Source organism: Protopterus annectens, chromosome 9.part0 (genome assembly GCF_019279795.1).
Source record: "Protopterus annectens isolate FY-2018-M chromosome 9.part0, PAN1.0, whole genome shotgun sequence".
In the NCBI taxonomy this organism is placed as follows: domain Eukaryota; kingdom Metazoa; phylum Chordata; order Ceratodontiformes; family Protopteridae; genus Protopterus; species Protopterus annectens.
In genome coordinates this window covers 630,165,365-630,189,893 of record NC_056743.1, presented here as the reverse complement: position 1 = coordinate 630,189,893, position 24,529 = coordinate 630,165,365, and the positions used below count along the sequence as shown (strand labels likewise).

Here is a 24,529-nt window from a genome sequence, read left to right as displayed (position 1 = left end):
GGTATATTGGAGTGAATGAAAATTGTTAAAAAAAACACATATATGCATACTATATGAAAATAAGGGAAATGTCATTATGTTTTTTTCCTTTATATTATTGTACGAGTTCCTGTTTCACTTTTTAAAAATGTCCAAGTTAATAAAAAATGTGTAAAATAATTACATGGTAATCAGTTTGTAGTCTGTAATTCCTGGGAGCAGTAGTGGGCCCTGATAGGTCTGTAATTCCTGGGAGCAGTAGTGGGCCCTGATAGGTCTGTAATTCCTGGGAGCAGTAATGGGCCCTGATAGGTCTGTAATTCCTGGGAGCAGTAGTGAGGCCACGCTTGTGGAGTGGCATCACAGCAGCAGTGCTCCACTCCTATAGGACAAAGTCTGTTGCTAGGCCCAGGTTGAAGATGATGAGGAGTGGGTCTGCCAGTGTTTCTTTAGTGCTATAAATTAGGCAACTGGGTATGTTGTCAGGCCCCATGGATGAGGTATTCGTCATTTTTGGAGTGTACCTTCAGTATGTGTTCTTTTCATGATGGTTGATGGTTTGATGTCAACAGGGATTTGCTCTTGGAATAGATGTCTCTGGGGTGAAGGTGGCACTATCCACTGGATCATAGTAGGTAGCACCTTTATGAATAAGCTCTGGGTAATGTTGAGTGTAATGTATTATTTTTCTAATATAACTAAAGAAGGATTTGCAGTTGCCTTTGCTTCACAGAATGTCTTTGCTTTTCTGATGTCCATTTTTTTTTAGTTTCTTATCTAGCTGTTTGATATTCTTCTTAATTTGGGAGGGGGTCTTTTATTCTGCTGTATATGGTTAGGATTTTTCCTTTTATTATACATAAGTTAATGTTTGATGACCTCAACACTGGCTTGCCTTTAAACCTCTCCATCTGCTTGGGAATGTTAGGGACTGCTAATTTAATAAATCTGTGCAGGCAAGAGTAGAACTTGTCTGCATAATTCTTTGCAGTATCAATGTTATAGGTGATACCATCATACTCAAATTTAGAAACTTCATCATAAAACTGCAAGAGGTTCATCCATTTAAAGTCCTTGCATTCTGTGATATTTGTTTCTGAGATTTTAATGGAGAAGGTCACTAGTTTCTGGTCTGACGTCACCAATGAGAAGGATACCTGGGGATGGTACATACAGATGGTAAGTTTGCTATAACTAGGTTAGGTATATTCTGTTCTTTAGTGGGTTCATTGGCAATCTGGAGCAGGGAACTCTTGTTTATAAAATTTAAGACTTTTTGTGCATATCCTATGTTAGTACTATAGGTCACTCAGCTAATTACTGGGTAGTTAAAATTATGTAGAATAACAGCATTCTTACTTATGGGGAATTCATCAATAATATGAATATCTTTTTCTATGACTGATTCTCCCAACTTTTAAACATGTATTTCTGTAGCAACAAGTCTCAAAGTCCCTTCTATTTGACACCAGAAAATATATACATATGAGTGCCAGCACTTTGGTTGACAGTGTGTTTGGTCAACCACTGTTTAGTCATCGGCTTTTGATTGACTAAACAGATGGTTGATAGCAGTGCGAGGCTACACAATTCTTGTGGCTTGGGAATATTCTCTTTTCCTGATTTTGTGCAATCTGGAAGTTAGTATATATATATATAATTAGCAGGGGAGTGCACACATACCCCATATGGAGAGTGCAGCGAGCCTCGCCCCCCCCACCCCCCCTGTAAAAAATAATGTTCCTTATTGGGGTCTGCTTCGAAGCTTTTTTCAGTGCATACATAGTATTGCATCAATTAGCCAGTGACAATGGTGAATGGCAGCGTAATTTTAGGCAATCATATAGGGTTTATATATATATATATATATATATATATATATATATATAGACAGAGAGAGAGACACACACACACACACACACACACACACACACACACACACACACACACACACACACACATGAAAATGAGTTTCCATGCCTGTTATACATTTCACAGGAGCTGTTAAGTTAAACACAGTGTCTGCCTTGCTGCTTTCCTGCTAAGGCTAAATATAGACCTCTCCAACTATCCGCAGCTGTAGTGTTTTTGTGTCATTCCAGCTGATAAAATAGCACTGAAATTTTTCAACTGCAAGAAGGGTTTTACAGATAAAAAGGTTAGCTTCTGATTAAAAAGAATGTGTTTTGTTATTTTTCTTATATGGCAGTAAAACAAAACAGAACCATTTTTAACATAAACATCATACAGGCAGGAAGTAAGTCCTTATTAGAACGATCCCAAACTGCCACATATCTGTACAGGAAACACTGTGAAAAGAACTCAAGGTCCTTCTTTCTGATCATTCCAGAATGTTATCAGTAATGCAAGAAATTAAATGAGTCTGTAAATGCTGGGGCATCACATTTGCTATGACCTTCAAGATGACAAAATTACATTACTGTGTGTATGAACTCACACAGGATTTAAAGTAGAAGAAATAGCCACTGGAAATTACTGGGGACAGTTACCTTTAAATGTCTTTATAAAAAAGGATTAAAAAATCCAATTTTTCTCATCGAACAAAGCATATCAGGTAAATATGTATTAATCCCTAATGTACTAACATGATCATCCTTTTTCTCACCCACATCACAAAAATTATCAAAGTTCCCTTCACCAAAACATTATTTAAACTGTGTTTCTATAGTCAATAAATGAAGACTATTACATACATGGATTACCTACCCCATTACTCTTTGGCAAAATGTTCATTTGAGCTGTAAAATTATAGTTCAACCAAATCATAACTGAAATAAAATAAAGTATAGCTTCTGTGACTATTACATCCTTCCTAGACAGAAAACATAACAGAATAATTTGTCAATGTTCAGATTTGTTGCCTTACAATTAGCAGAAAAATATCCCTGTACCTTTACAATCTCAGTAAAGAAAGCTGCCAGGGACTTCCCTTCCATTTGTATTAAATGTGTCTCAGACTGTTAGTAAGGCATTAGTTATTTTTTGTGTGCAGAATACTGATGGGTCATCAGTTGTCCTTCCTACAAGTGTTAAATGTTGTTATGGTTACCAATTTTATCTTTAAATGGTAGTGTACATAGGGTGCATTTACACAAAACACTCTTCCTGTGCTTCTAACCGGAAACTTTTCCCCCAAATTCTGCCTTAAAATGCCACTACACAGCAGGGTTAGCACAGTTCTAAAGTAAATAAATACAAATAAGTTTATATTTGTGTGTATGAGGTCCCAATGTCATAAGTAAGAACAGTGTTCAGACTCACAGAGGGGTTCCCAGTGGGAGTGGTGTGCATCAAGGTTCGGCTCTGAGCCCATTGCTGTTCATACTGTTTTCGCATTGTATTACCTAACAGGTTGGAGGAGAGAGATCAACAAAGCTGCTGTATGCAGATGATGTGGCATTACAAGAAAACTGAACAGGAACTTCAGCAAACAATTGGGGAATAGAATGGGAAACTGATGACAAGTAAGACAGTTGTAATGGCAGTAAATGTAGGAAACCAGAAGAAAATGAAAACTGAGATAGAATGGAAAATAGTGGATCAAGTTAACAGCAACAAATATCAGGGGGATAAGGAGAAGGGAAGTCTGAATGAGGAGGTCAAAACTAGAATCAGAGGGGTTACAGCAAACTGGTACAGAGTGTCAGGTGTAGTCTATGACAGATGAATGCCAAAGAAGCTGAAAAGTAAGGTGTACAAAGCAGTAGGGAGACCAGTACTACTGTATGGTACAGAAACTTGGACAGTGAAGGCAGGACAGCTGAGGAAGCTAGAGGTGATGGAGATGAAGTGCCTGAGATGGGTGGAAGGATGCACACTGTGGGACAGATGAAGAATCGAAGACATAAGGACAGAAGCCAAAATGGCTGCATTTGCAGAAAAGGCCAAAGAAAACAGATTATGGTAGTTCAGGCACATGTGCAGAAAAGTAGAAGATGATTTGGTAAAGAAGATTTAGGAAAGACCAGAAGAAGGCAAGAGGAAATGAGGCTGTCCAGCAAAGAGATGGATGGATTGTGTGAGAGACCTGTGACAGTCAAGTATGACTGCCAAAGAAGGATGGAAGGAAAATAACGTAGGAGATAGCACTGAATCAAGAGATATGGTGGCAGTCTCCACAACACCTCAACCACATGTAGAAAATGGGCAAAAGGGGGTTAATGAGGGTGATGATGATGATGATGATGATGATGATATTGTATCTTGACAACAGCTATAAATGGCTAACTTTAAAAGATAACCAGTTGTATTAACATTCATGTCACTGCCAGGAATTCTGTGGTATAGAACAAACCAACAAGATGCTTGAGTGACAGCTGCAGACATAATAAGACAACATTTTTTAAATCTGGCTCACAGTTATATACCCATGTTCCCCATGAGTTTTCTTGTCCTGGACTTAAACTAGCATAGGCTACTACATTCATTCTGCATTCATTTTATGTCAGTTTGCACCAGATATCTTGCTCAAGTCCCATTCTCATAATTTTAGAATGTAGATACACTAGAGCATCTTTTGTGTGACCTAATGTCTTATACTAGGGAGTGACCTAATGTCTTATACTAGGGAGTGACCTAAGGTCTTATACCAGGGAGTGACCTAATGTCTTATACTAGGGAGTAACCTATGGTCTTATACCAGGGAGTGACCTAATGTCTTATACTAGGGAGTGACCTAAGGTCTTATACCAGGGAGTGACCTAATGTCTTATACTAGGGAGTGACCTAAGGTCTTATACCAGGGAGCGACCTAATGTCTTATACCAGGGAGTGACCTAATATCTTATTGCAGGGAGTGACCTAAGGTCTTATACCAGGGAGTGACCTAATGTCTTATACTAGGGAGTGACCTAAGGTCTTATACCAGGGAGTGACCTAAGGTGTTATACCAGGGAGTAACCTAATGTCTTATACTAGGGAGTGACCTAAGGTCTTATACCAGAGAGTGACCTAATATCTTATTGCAGGGAGTGACCTAAGGTCTTATACCAGGGAGTGACCTAATGTCTTATACAAGGGAGTGACCTAAGGTCTTATACCAGGGAGTGACCTAATGTCTTATACTAGGGAATGACCTAAGGTCTTATACCAGGGAGTGACCTAAGGTCTTATACCAGGGAGTAATGTAATGTCTTATACTAGGGAGTGACCTAAGGTCTTATACCAGGGAGTGACCTGATATCTTATTGCAGGGAGTGACCTAAGGTCTTATACCAGGGAGTAACCTAATGTCTTATTGCAGGGAGTGACGACTTTTGCCAGGCAGTGGATTATACAGGATACTCACAAACCAATACATTCTGCAAGCGCCTTACCCCAACAGGTGCTGCTTACACCGCTGGAATCAGGGTAAATCCACTCTATAACACTATAGTATTTTAAAGAGACAAAGTTGCAATAGCTGTCTTCCTTCATGCACATTATACACACTACACAGGTTGCCTGACTAGTGATTGAAGCATGTGATGTTTAACAACATCTCATCATAGAGAAGCCAAACATTCTATGCAGTGACCTTTCAAAATAGCAGCAGCCAGAGCATTGAAACTCAGGTGAGTAGGTAAAATAAATAAATAAATAAAGGTATTAGCATAAACTGAATGGAAAAAACTACCTCACCAATCCCCAACATAAAGTTAGGCAATCAAAGTAAATAAATACATCACTAAGTCTAACTCACAACAGTCAGTCTGTTAGTTAGGGCACCTTCAAAGTAAAAAATAAACTGCAATAATTTTATTGAAAGGGTCTCCACATGCTGTAAAACAAAACTGTGTGTAGACCCAAAACACTGACACTGCCTTCCGAGGTCTCTGTCTGTAACCAATACCACCAACAAGCAAATCATAAACACCTGCTGCAACTGTCTACCTCAGCCTACTAGCCTACTGCCACTTTTTATAGTGTCACATATTTTTTCTGTAATATTTGAGACTCAGTGTTGCAGCTGAACCTGTCTTGAAGGGCACTTTATACAGAGTTTGATGGCTTCTGAAAGACTATATGATATTCCATATAGCATGCTTCAATCACAAGTTAAGGCACCCTGAGCTTCTACATGGCTACAGTGAAATAACTAAGATCAGTAACTCACATAATCTTTCCTAAAAGCAGTGATATAAGCTTTGTGTTTTAGCTGCATACTTTGCACAGCAACATAACAGATAGTGCAGAGAAGCAGAGCAGATACTGTAGGACAGCATACCATCCGTACACTCGGTGATGGCACCAAGGCTGTGAAGATGAACTGCAAGGCTGTTGCATAAACACAATTTATGGTAAACATGCACACAAAAGCATTTCATATCTTAAGCTCACAGCAGCATAAACAGTTGGCAAAGTTCTAATTTGCTAAAATTATCAAATCTGGGTAACTTACAATTGTTAAGCTCCACAAAGCTGCACCCCAAATTCACTAATGTTCTGCAATTAGCAAAAGTTGTAAAATTGTGCAGAATTGTTATGATCCCATTTAAGTCATAATTGTCAGTACAACTGAGTGTCCTATTTTTATGCTCCATAAGTTAGTTTTTATATAAATTACATTTTCTTTTGCCTGAGCTCCCTTCCTTCATATGCATAATGCCACATATCATTAAATGATATGCCTATTTTTTAAATGGCTACAAAAAATGTTTATTGTTAATAAATGATAATGTAGTGTCAGTAATTCGTGTTACAATCATCTTTCAACACCATTTTATATTGTGCAGGTGTGAATTGTGAGGAGAATATTGATGAGTGTGCTTCAAACCCTTGTCAACAGCATGGGCAGTGTCAGGATCTCATCGCTAGCTATTACTGTATGTGTAACCAGCGGTTCACAGGTACGTTTTAGTATTGTTTTCATTATAAATAATTCATACTGCACATCACTACCAGCTATTTTTGTCTTTAACCCATACCTTAACAACATAACACAATTCAGGAGGAAAAGCTATCTGTCTATCCTGATGGAAGTCACTTGTGGTATCCCACAGAGGTCTGTATGGAGCCAATTCTTTTGAGATTGTTCTACTCAGATGTGAAAATGAGATGTTAATCTGGATAATCATACACATTGATGATTGCAGCATGGGTAACAAGTAACTCAGCAAAATGCGCTGGAGTTCCTCAAAAAGTCTAGAAATATACATACCTGATGTAACAGTTATGACCTCATCATGAGACTGAGCGTTCTGCTTATGAAATTCAAAATGATGTCAGCATTAAAGATTTAGGGACAATGATAGTCAATAACTTAAACTTTGACCACTGTACATCTGTTACCATTATACAAGTATATCTGGTAGCCCATCTAATCATAAGGTACCTGTCTTATCACTCCAAGTACATCCCTGTATCACTTTCTACCCATCAATGAATGCCACGCTAATTCTGTTGTCTTTGTATAACCACCTGAAACAATTTAAGGAGTAGAATCACTCAGCAAAAAATAAAATTAAAAAAATAAAAAACAATAGGGCTGGAATACTTCAATTATTTTCAAAGAATTCCAAAATTATAGGTTACTTAGATTTAACCTGTGCTTGGTCTAAAACTTTGTCTGCCCATTTCTGTTTCAAAGTCTATGTCTGGAATGCACTGTTGAGCAAGTCACACAGGAAAGGGGAATCTGATATTAAAAATGAATATCAATAACAGAAAAAAATTGTGGCAGATACATTGTACAACATATTTAAAGATTATGGGATATTAGTCATAAAACAGAAAACATTAAGATGAGGTTATGACAGGAACATGTGCATTTAATTGAAAGTGTTAATATGCATCCAATAGTTATTTCAGATCATATGTGAATAATAATTAAAATAAAAATGAAGGGTAATGACATAAAAATGAGACACTGCAGTTAAGGGTTCAGAGAATAGGAAAGGGGGGCTAGAATTTACTGGAAAAATCTGGCAAAGGAACCAAGGTACTGGTTGCAAATAGAGAGGGAGAAATAATAGAATGGGAAGAGGCCTAAAATACATTTAGACTGCAGATTAGAGACTGCCTTCCCTATCAAGGATTGATATCAGAGCATAGGCAAACATAAAGTAATTGGGGGTTCCTAAGTGAAAGACCAGCTCTGGTAGAGTTCTTAGCTGAATCTGGAACACAGGCTACTGTTAACAAAGGGATAATTAGTATGGCATATAAACTATTGCATGATAACTATAGGAATCAATCAAAGGAGGTTAGAACAGATTGGAAAGAGAGACTGGATAAACAATTCACACAGAAAGAATGGGAGGATATATGTATGGCTCCCAAATATGCAACAGAGTCTAGAAGATTTAGGATTTTTGCTTGGAAGTGTATGCAAAGGTGTTTTTACATCCCAAGCAGACTCCAAAGACTTTTTCTTCAGGTAGATTGCAAATGTTAGAAGTGTGATGGGGAAGAAAGAGATAATTGGAAATATATTTTTGGAGAGTGTAATGAGTTGGCAGACTTTAAAAATTCCTTGCAGGTTATTCTGTCAGAAATACTGGGTGAGCAAACTGGTGTAACTAAGGAAGTGATTTTTTTTTAACTGTGATACAGGATCTGAAGTGCCTAGACATAGTAATTCTGCTGGCTGACAAAATAGCAATTACTGGAAAATGTAACTCAAAGTCTAAACCAACCATATTTAAAGTAGGGAATACATTAGCGGAGCTAAAGGAACTGGAAGTGGGAACTTTAGAAAATGGTACTAGGAAATTACATAAAAAAATGGGAATTGTGGGAACAATACCTGCAGAATAAGTTTTTGGAAGATGAATGAGGTTTAAGGGAAAGAAGGAATTGAATGAGCTTTGTAATGTTTGATTAACAATGACTGCATAGAAGATTTTATGTGATGTATAATGGCTGCAACTGAAAATATGTCAGAGTGGTTTGTTTTCATTTATATAAATGTATGGTTGCCTGCTTCATAAGTGATAATTTAATAATGATTTTTTTTGTTTAAAAAAAAAGATGAGGTTATGACAGTCAGGCATTTCGAAGATCAATAGATTTTAACCATTTGACAACTGAACCTATGAACTTAGTCTACAAAAAGGATGGCAGACTGGAGAAGGAGACATGGCTGACAGCTGGAAGGGGGAAGGATTAGCACTGACTCCAGGAAATGTTACTTCACAAAGAAGAAGGCAGGGCCATGAAATGCATTACCTGATGCACTGATACAATGTACTTCATGCAGCAGCTTCAGATACAGAATACAGAAAGGATGGGGCAGGATTAGGGGAACAACAGTTATACTGAGGCTAGATGTAGCTAATATGCAGATTTGGTACGTCATAGGTATTTTTGTATGCTTGTAAGTTTTTAGTTTTATTTATTTATTTTTTTCCTATTCATGCTACATCCAATATTAGTTAGTTATGGAAAACTCACAAGCAATGGAAACATTTCTAACTGGTTTTGTCTGTTTTGCTATGTCCACCTCTACTTGCAGGAAAGAACTGTGAAATGATAATCAGTCCATGTGAATCAGATCCATGTCAAAATGGAGGAAGCTGTTTGCAGTCAGATGATGCCAGTAGCTTCACCTGCGCTTGTCTGAAAGGCTGGCAAGGTAATGTAGATTGAGCTAATAGTAAAAATTATAGTTGCTGTGCAGACTGGCAAAGAGACTGTACTTAGTCAATGTACTTACATTTAAAAACATATCCCTAATCATAACTTTTTTCAGAATTATACACATCAAAATTTGTGAAACTGTCAACTGCTATTGTATGCCTTTAAATGAAAAAGTCTGTCAATTACTAACTTTTAGGAGCAAAATTATTTAACCGCGTCCTCTACATTATGAAAATGAGCTAGTCAGTTGTCAAAGACAGTTTTACAAATTACTTGGACTTTTAGGGAGGTCTTTAGGTATAAAGACAGCTGTTGATCTTTCCCTCACTTGTAAGTAGGGATGCCATCTGTCTGGAGTTTATTTTCTTTTTTTTTTTGACAGTCAGAAAATCAGGGTCTCTTTCAGGAAATTTAGCTTTACTGAGTGCTTATCGGATATTTAGAGTCATTCTAAAGGCCAATTTATTTTCCCAAACTGCTTACTGTTCCACTTGAATTTCCTGTTTGCATTTAAATCATCTGTTCATTTTAACAGGTATCCTAGCAGGTGTGAAATGTGACTATTAGTAGAAAGACCTGTAAAAAGAATGTTTTTCATGTTTCATCTCATAGGTTCATATGTTATTGCGTTAATGACATTTAAGGGACTATTAAGCCTAGCTGTGCTTCCCAAATATATTTCACATGTTTTGATACCCCTCATCTTATTGGGGTACAGCTTGGATATGGGTGGTTGAGCATTTATAAGCTTCTTCTTTCTAATAGGGGCATAGGTGACAGACCAAGAATAAATGTATGGGTCCCCATCTAGTGGTCCAAGTTGCATTTAAATAAATGCAAAAAGGAACTCTACTTCACATAGAGGAGATGCCTGCTCCAGAGAAGGGGTAGTCTCTAAGACACGTATCTGCCCCTCCAACATGTCTTATTTATGTTGCAGATGAGTTTTAGGTCCCAAGATTGAGTGTGCCTGATGCCATTCGTTTTGCATATGGTCAACAGGTTCATAATGGCTGGATCAGAGGATGCTTTGAAGGCCAGCATAGATTACCTTTCTGCCATCTGTTGGAGACTGAATGTACGGATAGGGCTTTGAGGCAGTCTGAGCAGAACATGTTGTCTACAGCATGCATTCTCTTTGTAAGAACTTCTCTGGATGCTCCACTTGTTGCATATGCAAGGTCAGGTGCATACACAACTCCTAAAAAGTCAGAGCCTTCTTTTTTACAAAAGTAAAATAATGGCGCTCTCCTCCTTTTGTATTTTTTCTGTAGTAAAACTGCTTATGCTTTTTTGTCTTCAGTATAAATAATAGTGTACATTTAAAGAGAATGTGGGACTCAGTGAAATTGTTAAGTACTGTTATAGTAGGACAATAGGAGACAACAGAGAATAATTATTTGTTCTTCCTCCTGTCTTCATTTCTCTAGTATAATTTGAGGGCTCTAATATGAACTGCCTGACTGCATAACCAGAAACATCAGACACCCACAAAAATAAAGCGATAAAGTCTCTTGCACTCCAGATGTGGGAAGCAAGCTATTCACACCCCTCATCTTATACAGATCAACACCATGGTCACATGAAGAAGGGAGGACTCTTGAGTTAGAAGTGATCATTGCTTTCACACACTTAGAAATCACACTGGCAATGATTTCCTACAGAAAACAATGATTGACCTAATGTTCCTTGGCACCTTCTTCTTATGATAACTGACACTCAGGAAATTTCAAATTGAACACTTGTTTTTTTTTTTATCTAGTGTAATTCTTTTAACAGACATATCAGCTGACAAAGTAATATTATAAATTTTCTGTCAACATGTGCAGACTCTTTATAGTATTTGTTCATCTGTGGCATTTAACATGTTATTTATTATTTTAACACTGTTGCCAGCTTGATTATTAACTTTGAAAGATAAACAATGAGGATTTAATTAATGAAAAATGTGGGGAATGGATGGGGCTGTTGTCAGGTTTTTGCCCTCTCCAAAGGTGGCAACCCTATTTGTAAGTGTGAGGTTGAGATTTCTGTGCTGCTTGTATGACCCTTAATGAAGACTGGAAAACCCTTGATGTGAGAGGTTGCTTAAATTAATATCTTGGGGTCTTGTGCTGATCACATGTGTACTTTCCCATTACCTGCACAAGTCTGTAAGGACCTGGACCCAGAAGCCTAGAATACAGGTAACACTACACATGTTACACTCGTCTTATCTCTTTGGAAGATGATAATTCACACAGTGAGGTGTCATATATGGGCTGACCAGAGCAGCAAAAGAGGATGGAATTTTGGGCATTCAGATGGAGATTGTAGTACCACAGGCTAGTGGTGGCCAATGTGGAGAAATAAATGGAACTGCATAGTACAAAAGAAAGATAAAAAATACAGTTCATGATAAGACAGCAATACCATCCAGCAATGTAAATTGTAACACCTGACTGATAAGCAGACACTCTTTTTCAGTTAAAGTTCTAATAACTGCAGTTTGTTAAGACATGCATATCATGCAGTAGTTTCTATGTGTAAGGCAAAGAAAGCCCTCCAAAGAGAAAGACAACATACTTTCTTACTGATTGGTGTCAGAATTAATGGTACAATTTGATGAAGGATTTGCTCCCCTAACACTACATCACTGCACCCATAAAGTTGTTAGAAACAACTACAGTTACTTCCCCATATGGTGAGCAGTAAATTTTAAGCTATTTTGTGTAGGTTAAACATTATCTGTTTTGTTACACTTGTTGTTGTGTCTTTCGGCTTTTCCCGGTTAGGGGTCGCCACAGCGGAACTCCGGTCCGCTAATGATTGGCAGTTGATTTTTACTTGCTGAGTTGCCAGCCCTAACACACAACCTTTAACGAAGGTAAGCCCATTCACGCATGTCTCCACGTAGAAGACGCTCTAGCCGAGAGTTGAACTGAACAGCGTCTTACTGTGAGGCGACAGTGCTACCACAGCACCACCACCGTGGCTGTTTTGTTACACTACATTATTGAATTAATGCTTTAATGTTATTATTGAATTATTTCTTTAATGTTCTTACATCACATACTGGGCGTATACAGGTAACAAGAGATGACATTTTTAAGAGCTATTTGGCTCATGGCACAATTTTATATTCTTTCAAATTTAGGGATTTTATCTGAAAAACAAGTTATAATTGTTTTTAACAGGTTGGTTAGCTCTTTCTCCTTGGTTCCCACTATGGGATACAGTCTGTACTAAACCAAAGACTGAATGCTCAAGCTCTGAGTGACACTTCCTTTATCTTTTTGTAAATACCCTCAGATATAAAGGTAAAAATAATATGACAGAGCCCATGCTACAACCCAGCCAACCTAGGATGGACTGGTTGCTGTGAGGTTAAAAGAGGTGAGGTAAAGGAAGAATGTGCCCATTGTCAGTTTAGAAACCAAGTAGGAGGTAGCGGGTCTGTGCATCTCAGGAACCCATGTATTGCTGTGACATTCTCTGGTGGAATTTGGGCACCTGTCAGCAGCAACAGATTCCTGGGAGGGGAGGAAGGATTGCCTAATTGCCTCATGTACACAAACAACCCTCTCCTCCTACCACCCAACACTACGACCTGTGAGAGATGCACTTATATAGCCAAACTGGAAGCAAAGCTCTCTTCACCGAAGACTGGAATGGACAATCAAGAGGAGAAGGTAAACACTTGCACCGTACCACACTCATCACATAGTCCCTCAAAACCTACACCACCAAAACACACACACACACACACACACACACACACACACACACACACACACACACACACACACACAGTAGCACAAAACACACACCTACATTTCTGGAGGCTCTCAGTAAAAATCTGCCCAAAAAAACGAGACATCCAAAGCAGAAATACAAGCAACCTCCACCCCCCCCAACACAACACAAATGACATATAGCCCACATACTCAGTGTGCCACTCAACTACAGCCCATAAGGCATAACATACCCAACACTCTAGTCATAGGTGACTCTATAGTCAGGCACGCTGATGTTCCACTCACCAGGCTAAACAAGGAGAAAGTTACTGTCAGCTGCCTGTTGGGTGCCAGGATCCACTACATAACGCACCCACTCAGGTCACTTCACAACAAGTACAAATATAACTCTGTCATTGTCCATGTCCATGTTGATGTGAATGACCTGAGATGTACCTCCCTGGACTACATGAAAAGAGACATGGAGGAGCTCTCCAATCTTGTAGCCCAGCCAGATATGACCCTAGCCCTGAGTAGCATCCTGCCATCACCCAGAATGATACCACAGTACAAGGATAAAATGATTGACTTCAACAACTGGCTAAGCTTCTCATGTCATTCTAAGGGAATCCAGTATCTGTCTGCCTGGGATGACATGATCGACAGACCACGCTGCTTTGCCAGAGATCGCCTGCACCTGTCGCCCTTGGGATTTCGGATACTGGCAAAGGCTCTTGCCAACCCTATAGTGCCTTTTTCAGGCAAGGTTCAAATGACAAATTCACCACTGTAACAGGTACAAGCAAGCAAAATCTGAAATGCTACTCAATGCTAGAAGTCTAAACCTCAAAATGCACTCACTCGAGGCATTCCTTAAAATGGAGAACATCGACATCTGTGCAGTGACAGAGACCTGGTTCAAAGCTCCAGAGAGCACCCCTGCATTACCAGGCTATAATTCATACCACACCTTTCGGACACCAAACCCAGACAGAAACACTAAAGGTGGAGGCCTGTCCATATTCATTAAGGATATCCACACCTCCAAGCTAGTTGCTCAGCATAATGCATTCGAGATTATCCAAGTTCAATTAACTCTGGGCAAAACCGCAATCCATATTGTAGCTTGCTACAGAGCCCCCACCATGCCCCAGGATTCCCACTCCTCTTTTCTCAATACACTGGAAAATATTAAGGTACAACTCAACACCCTAATAATGGGTGATTTCAACTACCCCACCATCAACTGGGAAAACTATTCGTGTACCAACTCTTTTGCTCAATGTTTTCTAGAATTCATCAATTCCAAAGCCTTGGATCAACTTATCCACACCCCTACTAGGGGCAGCAATATCCTAGACCTGGTCATCATTATCATGGGTGACCGATGTTCCACACCAGAGGTCAGCTCCTCGTTGGTCAGATCTGACCACAAGCTAATCACCCTAGACATCCAGATCCCGCTCCCACCCTCCATTAGGAAAACAACCATAAAAAATTTCTCTAAAGCCAACTTCACGCTTCTTAAGACAGGAGTGGCAAACTTCACGACACCCATGCAGATGGACAACAGAGGTATGACTGCTGAATCCTACACAAATGCACTTTATAAGCACTTACACAAATGCATGTATCGTGCTATCCCTAACAGAACCAAGATGCTATCCTCCAAAAAAAGGAAGCCAATCTGGGGGTCTTCTGCCATAAACAAACTCTACAACAGAAGAAAGAAGCTGTTGCAAAAAAGAGTAAAATCCCACGATTGGAGGAACTCCCTGGTCAGCCTCAGTAAGAAGCTGAGATCCCTCATAAAATCCACCAAAGCTAGTTATGAAAACAAAATCGCCACTGATTCTAAAGACAACCACAAAGCATTCTAAAGCTATGTCAAGAATCTTAATGGCAACACTCTGATCTGCTCTGAGTTAAAGCACAATGACACTAAATATACAGAACCAACTGATATTGCTAACATCCTGGCAGATAGGTTCAGTACTAACTTTACCCCCTTCTCACCCCCTAAAGGGCCCATCTTTATAATGGAAGAATGCAAAGTTCCTGTAATCATTGCTGCACAGGTAAAAACCTCACTCTCCAAAGCCAAGAACACAGCATCTATGGGACCTGACAACATCCCAGGCTGCCTTCTACATGAACTACAGAAGGAACTGGCACCCCAACTAAGTACCATGTTCAATCATAGCCTCACCTCAGGCTTTGTGCCCATTGAATGGCGCACTGTGATGGTTATCCCACTCCACAAATGGTGTGCCACAACAGACCCCGGGAACTACTGCCCCATTAGCCTGCCAAGCCTGGTCTGCAAGACCATGGAATGCATCATCATCATGAAACTCATAAACAAAGACATTGGAGATCTCCAAACTCTGGACCCCACACAGTTCAGGTTTGTAAAAGGCAGATCATGTCTCCTAAACCTGATAGACTTCTTTGAAGCATTCACCAAAGCCATAGATGAGGGTAAGGTGGTTCACACAGCCTATCTAGATCTCACCAAGGTGTTCAACACCATCCCCCACTCTGGAATTATAGATAAACTCACTAACCTAGGTATAAATCCCTATGTCACAAGATGGGTTGCCAAGTGGCTTACTGACAGAACCCACACTGTGAAAGTAGCAGACGTCAAATCAGACTTCAGGCCAGTGACAAGTGGAGTACCACAGGGTTCAGTCCTGGGTCCTCTCCTGTTTGTTATCTACTTTTCTGAAGTGCAGGCTAACACAGAAGGTATTTGGCTAACAAAGTTCACATATAACTGCAAACTAGGAGCCATAATTGAAACTCCTAACAATGTGGACATCCTACCAAAGGGCCTCACTGAGACAGTTGCCTGGTGTCAAAGCCATGGTCTGAAGCTCAATGCCAAAAATTGCATTGTCATCCTCTTTGGTAAAAACTCTGTACCCATGAACTACCACATAGACGGTAGTCTACTTAACTCCAAAAGTGTGATAAGAGACCTTGGGACACAAGTGGACATTAGTCTCTCCTTTGATAATCACATCGCCACAGTGGTCAGGACATCCATCTACGTGGCACACCTCATCACAAAAGGTTTCTAATCCAGAAAAAAAGAGGTCATTGTTCCCCTCTACTCATCACTCATTAAACCCATTATAGAGTACAATGCCCCATTTGGTATGTACCTCAAAAGACATCTGCAACAATTGGAAAGGCCGCAGAAATACCTCACAAAGAGGATCACTGGCCTCAAACTGATGCCCTACGCAGACCAACTCAAAAAATTCCAGCTTTACTCTGTCGCATATCGCCTACTCAGAGGTGATCTCTGCCTAACATACAAAGCTATGTCAAACCCAGAGCTGTTGGACATGCTCCACTTAAAGAAATCCCAATTCGTCTGAGCTACATGCTCTAGGGACCTAAACCTTGTCACCACAATAAACAGAACATGCTAGAGGGATAGATTCCTGTCCCAGAGACTTCCCATACTCTGGAACAGACTACCTATCTATGTCAAACAGAGCTCCTCATTAGCACTCTTCAAGAAAAATGATTGGATGGGTAATAGGAAATTCACCTGGGGATCACTTCTATGGTTCTGCTTGACAGGGGCACAGGAAAATAATTTTCTTGGGTGGCAAAAGCTAGGGTACCTTTTTGGCTAGGCTTGTATAGGCCCTAGGGCCAATAGCCTAGTACCTACCTATGAACCTATGAACCTAAAGGGATAGCTGCGTACATGAGTAAGTAATATCTCCACAATGTTTCTGTTGTTTGTCATACCCTGGACTGGTTGCTTAGACACAATGGAGAAGTGCAATGCATATGGAAAAACCTGATCCACTTAGGATGTTGGTACACCACAGCCTCACTCTCTCGGTCCTTCTCAGGTAGTGATTATGAGTTTCTGGAGTGGGAAAATGAACAGGTCATTGGGGAGGTAGGACAGTTTGGATGGACAGATGAAGAAGAACATTCAAAAGTGAAAAAGAAGTTGTATCTACACAGATGCTGTTTTTGTGCATGTTGTATCCCAAAGGATTCTAAAATGAATGAGATCAGAGGCATATAAGTTTCTTCATATTTATTTATTTTACATTTGTTTAACTGAAAAGACCGACTGGGTGGAAACCCATTTTCAGTGGAGGCCTGAGGAGAAAAGCTTCACATATAAACAACAGTATATCAAAAACATGTAGGAGGTTACATGTACGTTGGGTAAAAGAATGCATAGGATACAGAGCTAAACATGACAGAGAAATATATAATACAACCTATTATTTCCCCTTCCCCATTAAATCAATAAGTACAAAGGTTAGCAAGGCAACAAGCATACATACAGGAATAATTTGATATATAGAATAATTCTGAGTAAAAAAACACGTAGGAATTTGGTGATTTCTTAAAAAAATTTGGTGATGTTCTTAAAAACTAGTTCACCTCCAGACTTGTTAGACAAAATAATAACCTAGAACTCTTCCATGTCCAACTTACTATTAATACAGCTCCTTATCATATCATAGCTAACTTAAGTATCTCCTCTGTGCCTCCCTCAGCCCATTCCTCCTACCTAACCAGTATGGATTTCCTGTACGTTAAGCCAAACACCATTGTCTTGGGAGAATTCATCTACCCCTCCATTAACTGGGAGACTTGTCCATCCACTAAAAAGTATACTCAGAAATTTCTGTATTTCATCAATACAAGGTCTCTGGACCACTTAGTCCTCACCCAAGCCAGTGATGATAAAATCCTGGACTTGATCCTTACCAATATGGGGCAGCTTTGCTCCCCAACAATTCTAACTTCCTCCCTGGTCAAATTGGACCAAAAATCTGTCACATTCACCTTAATACTGAAGCCAGAATCATCTTCCAGTACCTCAGTATTCAGAGATTATGCCAAGGCTAAACTACTAATACTAAGTGGTGACTTGGCTAAATTCCAAAGCCCCTCCCACCATGATGACACCACTGCTTATGCAGAATCCTTTGACAAATTCTGTGCACATGTAAATAGTGGCATAGATGCATTTGTCCCTCTTAGAAGAAAATGCGACACCAGATTTAAAACTAAACCCCTATGGTGAAATACTAAAATGAACAGAGTCTATAATAAAAGATAAAAGCTCACTGCACACAAAAATAAATTTAACTCTCAAGATGACAACAGTACTCTTGCTAAACGTAACGAGGAACTCCAGGCACTGATCAAATCAACCAAAGCCAGATATGAAGTAAAATTAGCCACCAACGTGAAGGATAACATCAAAACCTTTGTTAACTATGTTAGAAGTTTCAGAAACAATGTCCAACACTGTACAGAGCTAATTGCAAAGGATGCCACATACTTGGATATAGAGGATGTAGCCAATCTATGAATGAACAAATTTAGTTCAAACTTCACCCCGGTCTCCCCTCCTATATTCTCATATCGTATTCCTGCATTCTAACTCCCCCTCAAAACTCCTAGGAACAAGTCCTGAAGGCAGTATCCAAGGCCAAGAACACTGCTTCTGTTGGGTTGGATAGTACATAGCTGCAATCCAAAAAAGTCCACTGATGTAAAGAGATGAAGTTACATGAAAATTTAAAACAAGCAACTTAATAGTGCTTAAAAAGAACTTTATTAAACAAAAAAAAAGTAAATCGAAAAAATCAAGCACTTTCGTCTCCAAGTATTGGAGACTTTATCAAGATAAAGCATGCCCAACCAGATAGTACATTTATAATCAAGGAGTTAATTGCTGAACTAATCAGCATCAAAGCTCATGAATAATTAATGAATAATAACTATTCCTACATTTTAAAATCATATAAATACCTACAATTCATTCAAAACCTTAATGTTATTGACTATAATTCATATAAAATACATATATAATATAATATATAAATAGAATGTATAAAAATTTGCATAAATAAAATCTATATACAAGTTTTACATTTCCTATATATTATGTAATTATGTACCTTTATAAATAAATCACAGTATATCATAATATAAATAAGTAAAACAGATATACTATAATAGTTCACACATACATATATATATATATATATATATATATATATATATATATATGTACATAAATTACACCAATATAATGCATATGTATCAAATATTATAACTACTATGACCTTTTAAAACATCATCTATCCAAAGCTTTCAGTATTAAAAAGCAAGTAATGGAAACAGATTCATTTAAGCTTGGCCATTGAGTTGCGTTTGTTCTCAATTGTCATAAGGCTTCACTTTTTTCAAGGTATAAAGTCCATGGTCCACCTCTTGGATCTAACTCAGTAACCTCAATTTGATGATATTTTTATATTTTGGGATGGACCAAGTGAAATTATTAATGAATTTATAACTTATATAAACAATTCAACAACTTTTTTGAGGTTTACCCATAATATAGATTCCAATGAAATCTCCTATTTGGATGTAAAACTATCAAAAGACATGAGTTCAAGGAAATTCGTGTCACAGATTTATAGAAAGGAAACTTATTCGAACAGTTTTTTGCATTTTGACAGTGCCCACCCCTTTAAGCAGAAAAGAGCAGTTGTTAAGCGGCAGTTTGTACGAGCTGCTCGGATGGTGTCTAGTTTTGACTCTTCACTGAGTGAGTGCGAACTTTTAAAAGACATGTTTCTTAAAAGAGAGTATCCATTCGATCTAATTAATTTTTTAATGTTAGAAGTAATTAATAAGAGAGGTTATGGAATATCAGCCTAGAAACAGGTTTCATTCTGGATGAATGAAGAACAGCAGCAGTCACCCTGTTGCACAAAGTGGGGCATCAATGAACCTGAGTAATTATAGACTCATCCAGCCTCATCTGTAAGGTTATGGGAAAGATCCTTATGGAATTAATTAATAAGAACATATACAACTTACAAACTCTCAACACAAGCCAGTTTGGATTCATTAAGTGCAGATCCTGCCTACTTAACATGTTCAAATTCTTTGAGAAGGTTACTGAAACAATGGATTGGAGTCAGTCAGTACACACAGCTTCTCTAGACCTTGCAAAGGCATTTGACATCATCCCACACTTAGCTATTTGCAGACAAACTCTCCCAGCTAAATGTGAATCCCAATGTAACTCACTGGATAGTAAATTGGCTCACAAATAGAACCCAGGAAATTAGGGTGAGTGGCTTTACCTTCTAGAAAAGACATGCCATTAGGGGTGTACCCCATGTTTAGTCCTCTTTGTCATTTATTTTCAGATGTCAAAGCAAATGTTAAGGGTTTATGGCTGACCAATTCTGCAGATGACTGTAAACTTGGCACCATCATAAAGTCCCCAGAAGACACCCAAATCTTCCAAGAGCGCCCTTCTAAAACAAACATCTGATGTCAAAACCATGGACAAAAACAAAATGACAAAAATATATAAGTATGACTTCCCTTGTAACTATCACATTGACAACATACAACTGAAAATTGATCCCGCAAATGTGGATCTGTGAAGCTATGTTGACAATGAACTGTCCTTTGATCACCATGTAGCCACTATTGTAAGGAAGTCCTCTTCCATTATACAGCTTATATCTAAAAGTCTGGTGTCCAGGTCCTAGGATATAATAATTCCACTGTGTGCTCTGCTCTCTTCAGGTCAGTCATCGAATATAATGACCCATTCAGTATGTACCTGTACAAACATGTTTCACAAATGGAGCAACCATAACGCTTTCTCACTAAAAGCAATCAAGGGCCTAAATTACAAAAACTATGTAGAGCATCTCAAAGTCTTTATCCTCTTCACAATATCATACTGACTACTGAGAGGCAACCTCTGCCTCACGTATAGAGCCTCAGCAGACCCTATCTTGTCAGACCTAATACAAATGTTAAAGTCTAATAGTCACATGAATACCCACTCAAGGGATCTTATTCTCTTTTGTAACATAAATAGAACACATTGGGATTATGTATGTAGCATAGATAATACCTCTTCTGTGAAACTGCCTTTGGCTCCGCATAAAGCAAAGTACTTGTCTTACTCTACTCAAACGTAATTTGGACAAATGGATGGGAAACCATAAACTCACCCCAGGTTTAGCAGGCATGTCCCCCATGGAGAGAGGAAACAAGTAAATGTGCCAACATAACCTTATTCTGCCATCTCTGGGTTATTTGCATACAAAGCATATGGATTAAAAACTACTTTAGGAATGTATGACTAGGCTTCTTAAGATCCTCACATATCATTAGCCTAGTGAGTACCTATGAACCTATAAGTTCTGGTAACCCTTCACTTTCTGACAAATTAGGACAAAGAGAAGACAGAGACATCTTGGTACAGCACTATCCTGAGAACAAGGAATCTTTTTTTTCATTCTGGTCTCCTCCTATCCCCACCCCCACACTAGTAGGCAGTGATGTCAACATGGCACATGCAGACATGCTTCCCTGAAAGCTGCTTCCAGTAGAAAAGCTCTGTTGGTGCCCCTTCAGCACACTGTCTTCCTGTGGTAGTGCCTGCAACCCCCATTGTGGGTAATAAGTAGGCTGAAATGGGCCACAACACATAGCTCTCAACGAATGAAAGACAAGTCTCAGCAGAATCAGTGGCAAAGCCAGGAATAATCAGGGACAATCAGGGAAACTTTTTAAAATACTAGTATTATTAACCTGAGACACTGACAGAATAAAATAATGTGAATTAATATGGATTTTCTGAAGTAAAAAAAGTTTGTAACTAATTATTGCCATTATTTATTAAGTGTAATTTACCAGTTTTTCTCCAAAAGTCAGCAGTTTTATTTGCAATTAAGAGGGACATTTGAGAGGTGTGTCATACTCCCACAAAGGAAAGAGAGGTAATAGCACAATCTGTCCTGCCTTTTCTTTCCCTAGTATTCACTTTATTACTTGACTTGGCAATTGAACTAGGAAGTCAATCATCAGAGATGAAAAGTCTCCATCTTCAGCAGGGCAGCTGTTACAGGGCAGGTTGAAGCTATTTGCAAGGTTAGGATTATGGTTTGTATGTTGAATGATTTACATACTCATGCACCAACAAGCGTTTCCATAGCATGCTGTCCCTGGCCACTAGTTAAGTATTTGGGGCTAAATTCAGCAAGTCAGGCAAATGAGTGACATTTATTTATGATCTCAGATTGGCAATACCCATTGGATCCCTGTACTGGCATCAGGATGAACACACTGCAATGAATACCCAGCATTCCCTCATTAAACCTCCCCTTAGTCCTGCACAGTAAAGGAACAAAACTGCTGGATCTCTAACAGTGAGAAGGGTTTAGGCATGTTGTGCCCTGCCTGCCTTTTATTAGGTGCACAGCTGGCTATAGACACACACACACACACACACACACACACACACACACACACACACACACACACACACACACACACACACACATGAGCATAACACTGTGGTGCAGCATTTAGCATTACTGCCTCAAAGCATCTGGTTCTCCAATTTATTCTCCAGCTTGGGTGCCATCTCTGCAGAGTTTACATGTTTTACTACGGTTTCTGCTCTCTTTACACATGCTAAAACCATGTGGCAGATGGTTTGGTGAGGTTCCAGACTGCCCCTATATGTTTGTGTGCATATGTAAATGTGTGCTTGTAGGGGTGTGTGTGTGTGTGTGTGTGTGTGTGTGTGTGTGTGTGTGTGTGTGTGTGTGTGTGTGTGTGTGTGTGTGTGTGTGCGTGCGTGTGCGTGCGTGTGTGTGTGTGTGTGTGTGTGTGTGTGTGTGTGTGTGTGTGTGTGCATGTGTGAGTGTGCGTGTCTCTCCAACTGACTAGCATGTCAGTGAGGAATAAATTCCTAACTTTTGCCCACTGTCTGCTAGGATGTGTGCTATCTCCCCTGATTATACTGGATAAGCAAGTAATGCAAATTAATGAATTGATGAAAATATGAATGAATATTTGTGAACAGAGGGTTGTAACTATTTCACATTAATGCTCATCTTACCTTCATAATGGAACTAGGAAACAGAAATATAGATATTTTCAAGCAGTCTCAATGCAATTATAACGTAAAAGGCCCAAATTCAATACGCTGATCCAGTCTCTAGACTCCCTAGACAATGGATTTTTCTACTATCTCGTAAAGCTTTGATACTTGAAGTAATATCTTCAGACTCCACAAGTAAAGTACAGGTGATCCTGGATATGTGGGTCAGTATGGTCATAGCAAGCAGCAGCATGCTAGGGAAATGCAGACATCTGACCACTACAGGAACATCCACTGCAAATCTCATGCACAGCAAATGAGAAAGCATATCAGGCTGAATATATCTTTAAATATATAAATGATAATATTTTGCATCCATCAGATAGAAGACAGAGCTACAGAAAAATATCAAAATGTTTGGCATGAAGGCAGAATGTATATAAACTGACATGTTTAGTGTTATACAAGCACTGCCAGACATGAATGAAATAAAATAATTAGAAATAGGACATATCACTGCTATAGAAACACACTGTACCAGTCCTGAAACTAGTGACAAATGTCGGACATTATACTAATTTTAGACTATGGTGGATGTAGCCATGAGACAGTCGATTCTAGTATTTTGTAATCATTCAAGATATTCAAGAAGAATGCAGAGCTATCTCTTAACTATTACTGTCTCGTCATCAGCACAGTCCTACGGCACATCTCCCTCTGCTTCTCCTCATAACTAGTTCTATTTTCCTTTTTCCAGGTCTTATCTGTGACATGGATGTTGATGAATGCCTGCAGAAGCCTTGTCTCAGTGGTGGAATGTGTAATAATTTTGATGGCAAATACAACTGCACATGTACAGCGGGGTATACAGGGCAACGCTGTGAGACAGATGTAGATGACTGCACACCCAGTAAGTATTTATTTAGTTACTAGCATTTGCTAACAGGAAATGATTAGATGCAACGTCCCATTTTCAAAGGAGTTGTGAGAAGAAAGCCTCTGAATATGAAAGTGAATTGTACGAAATGATTACTGTAAATTATATAAATATAATAGTAAAGACTAGTGCAGTAATTATACAAGTTCCAGACAGAAAAGGCAACATACAACAGTAATACAGCAATTATACAATTAACATAGTGACTTCTGCTATAATCCATCAGTACAAAACAACATGCACGTTTACAGAAGCGTTTGATATTCACCTCAGTACTATAATCGTCAGCCTGTGGAAAGCTGCTGTGTAACTGCATCTTGGCAGAACCAAGAACACACCCACAACCCATAACTGTATGTTATACTCCCCATTTCTAGAAGGTACCAGCAG

General features: G+C 38.9%; 1 protein-coding gene across 1 annotated transcript in view; it reads left to right on the top strand.

Moving 5' to 3' along the window:
* Positions 1–24,529, top strand: part of NOTCH4 (notch receptor 4) — a 563,400-nt gene that overhangs the window by 289,879 nt on the left and 248,992 nt on the right. Inside the window, exons 14-16 of the mRNA XM_044083199.1 lie at positions 6,714–6,827; positions 9,434–9,553; positions 23,960–24,112. Of these exons, the coding sequence (XP_043939134.1) occupies positions 6,714–6,827; positions 9,434–9,553; positions 23,960–24,112 (387 nt within the window). The remainder of the gene's footprint in view (positions 1–6,713; positions 6,828–9,433; positions 9,554–23,959; positions 24,113–24,529) is intronic.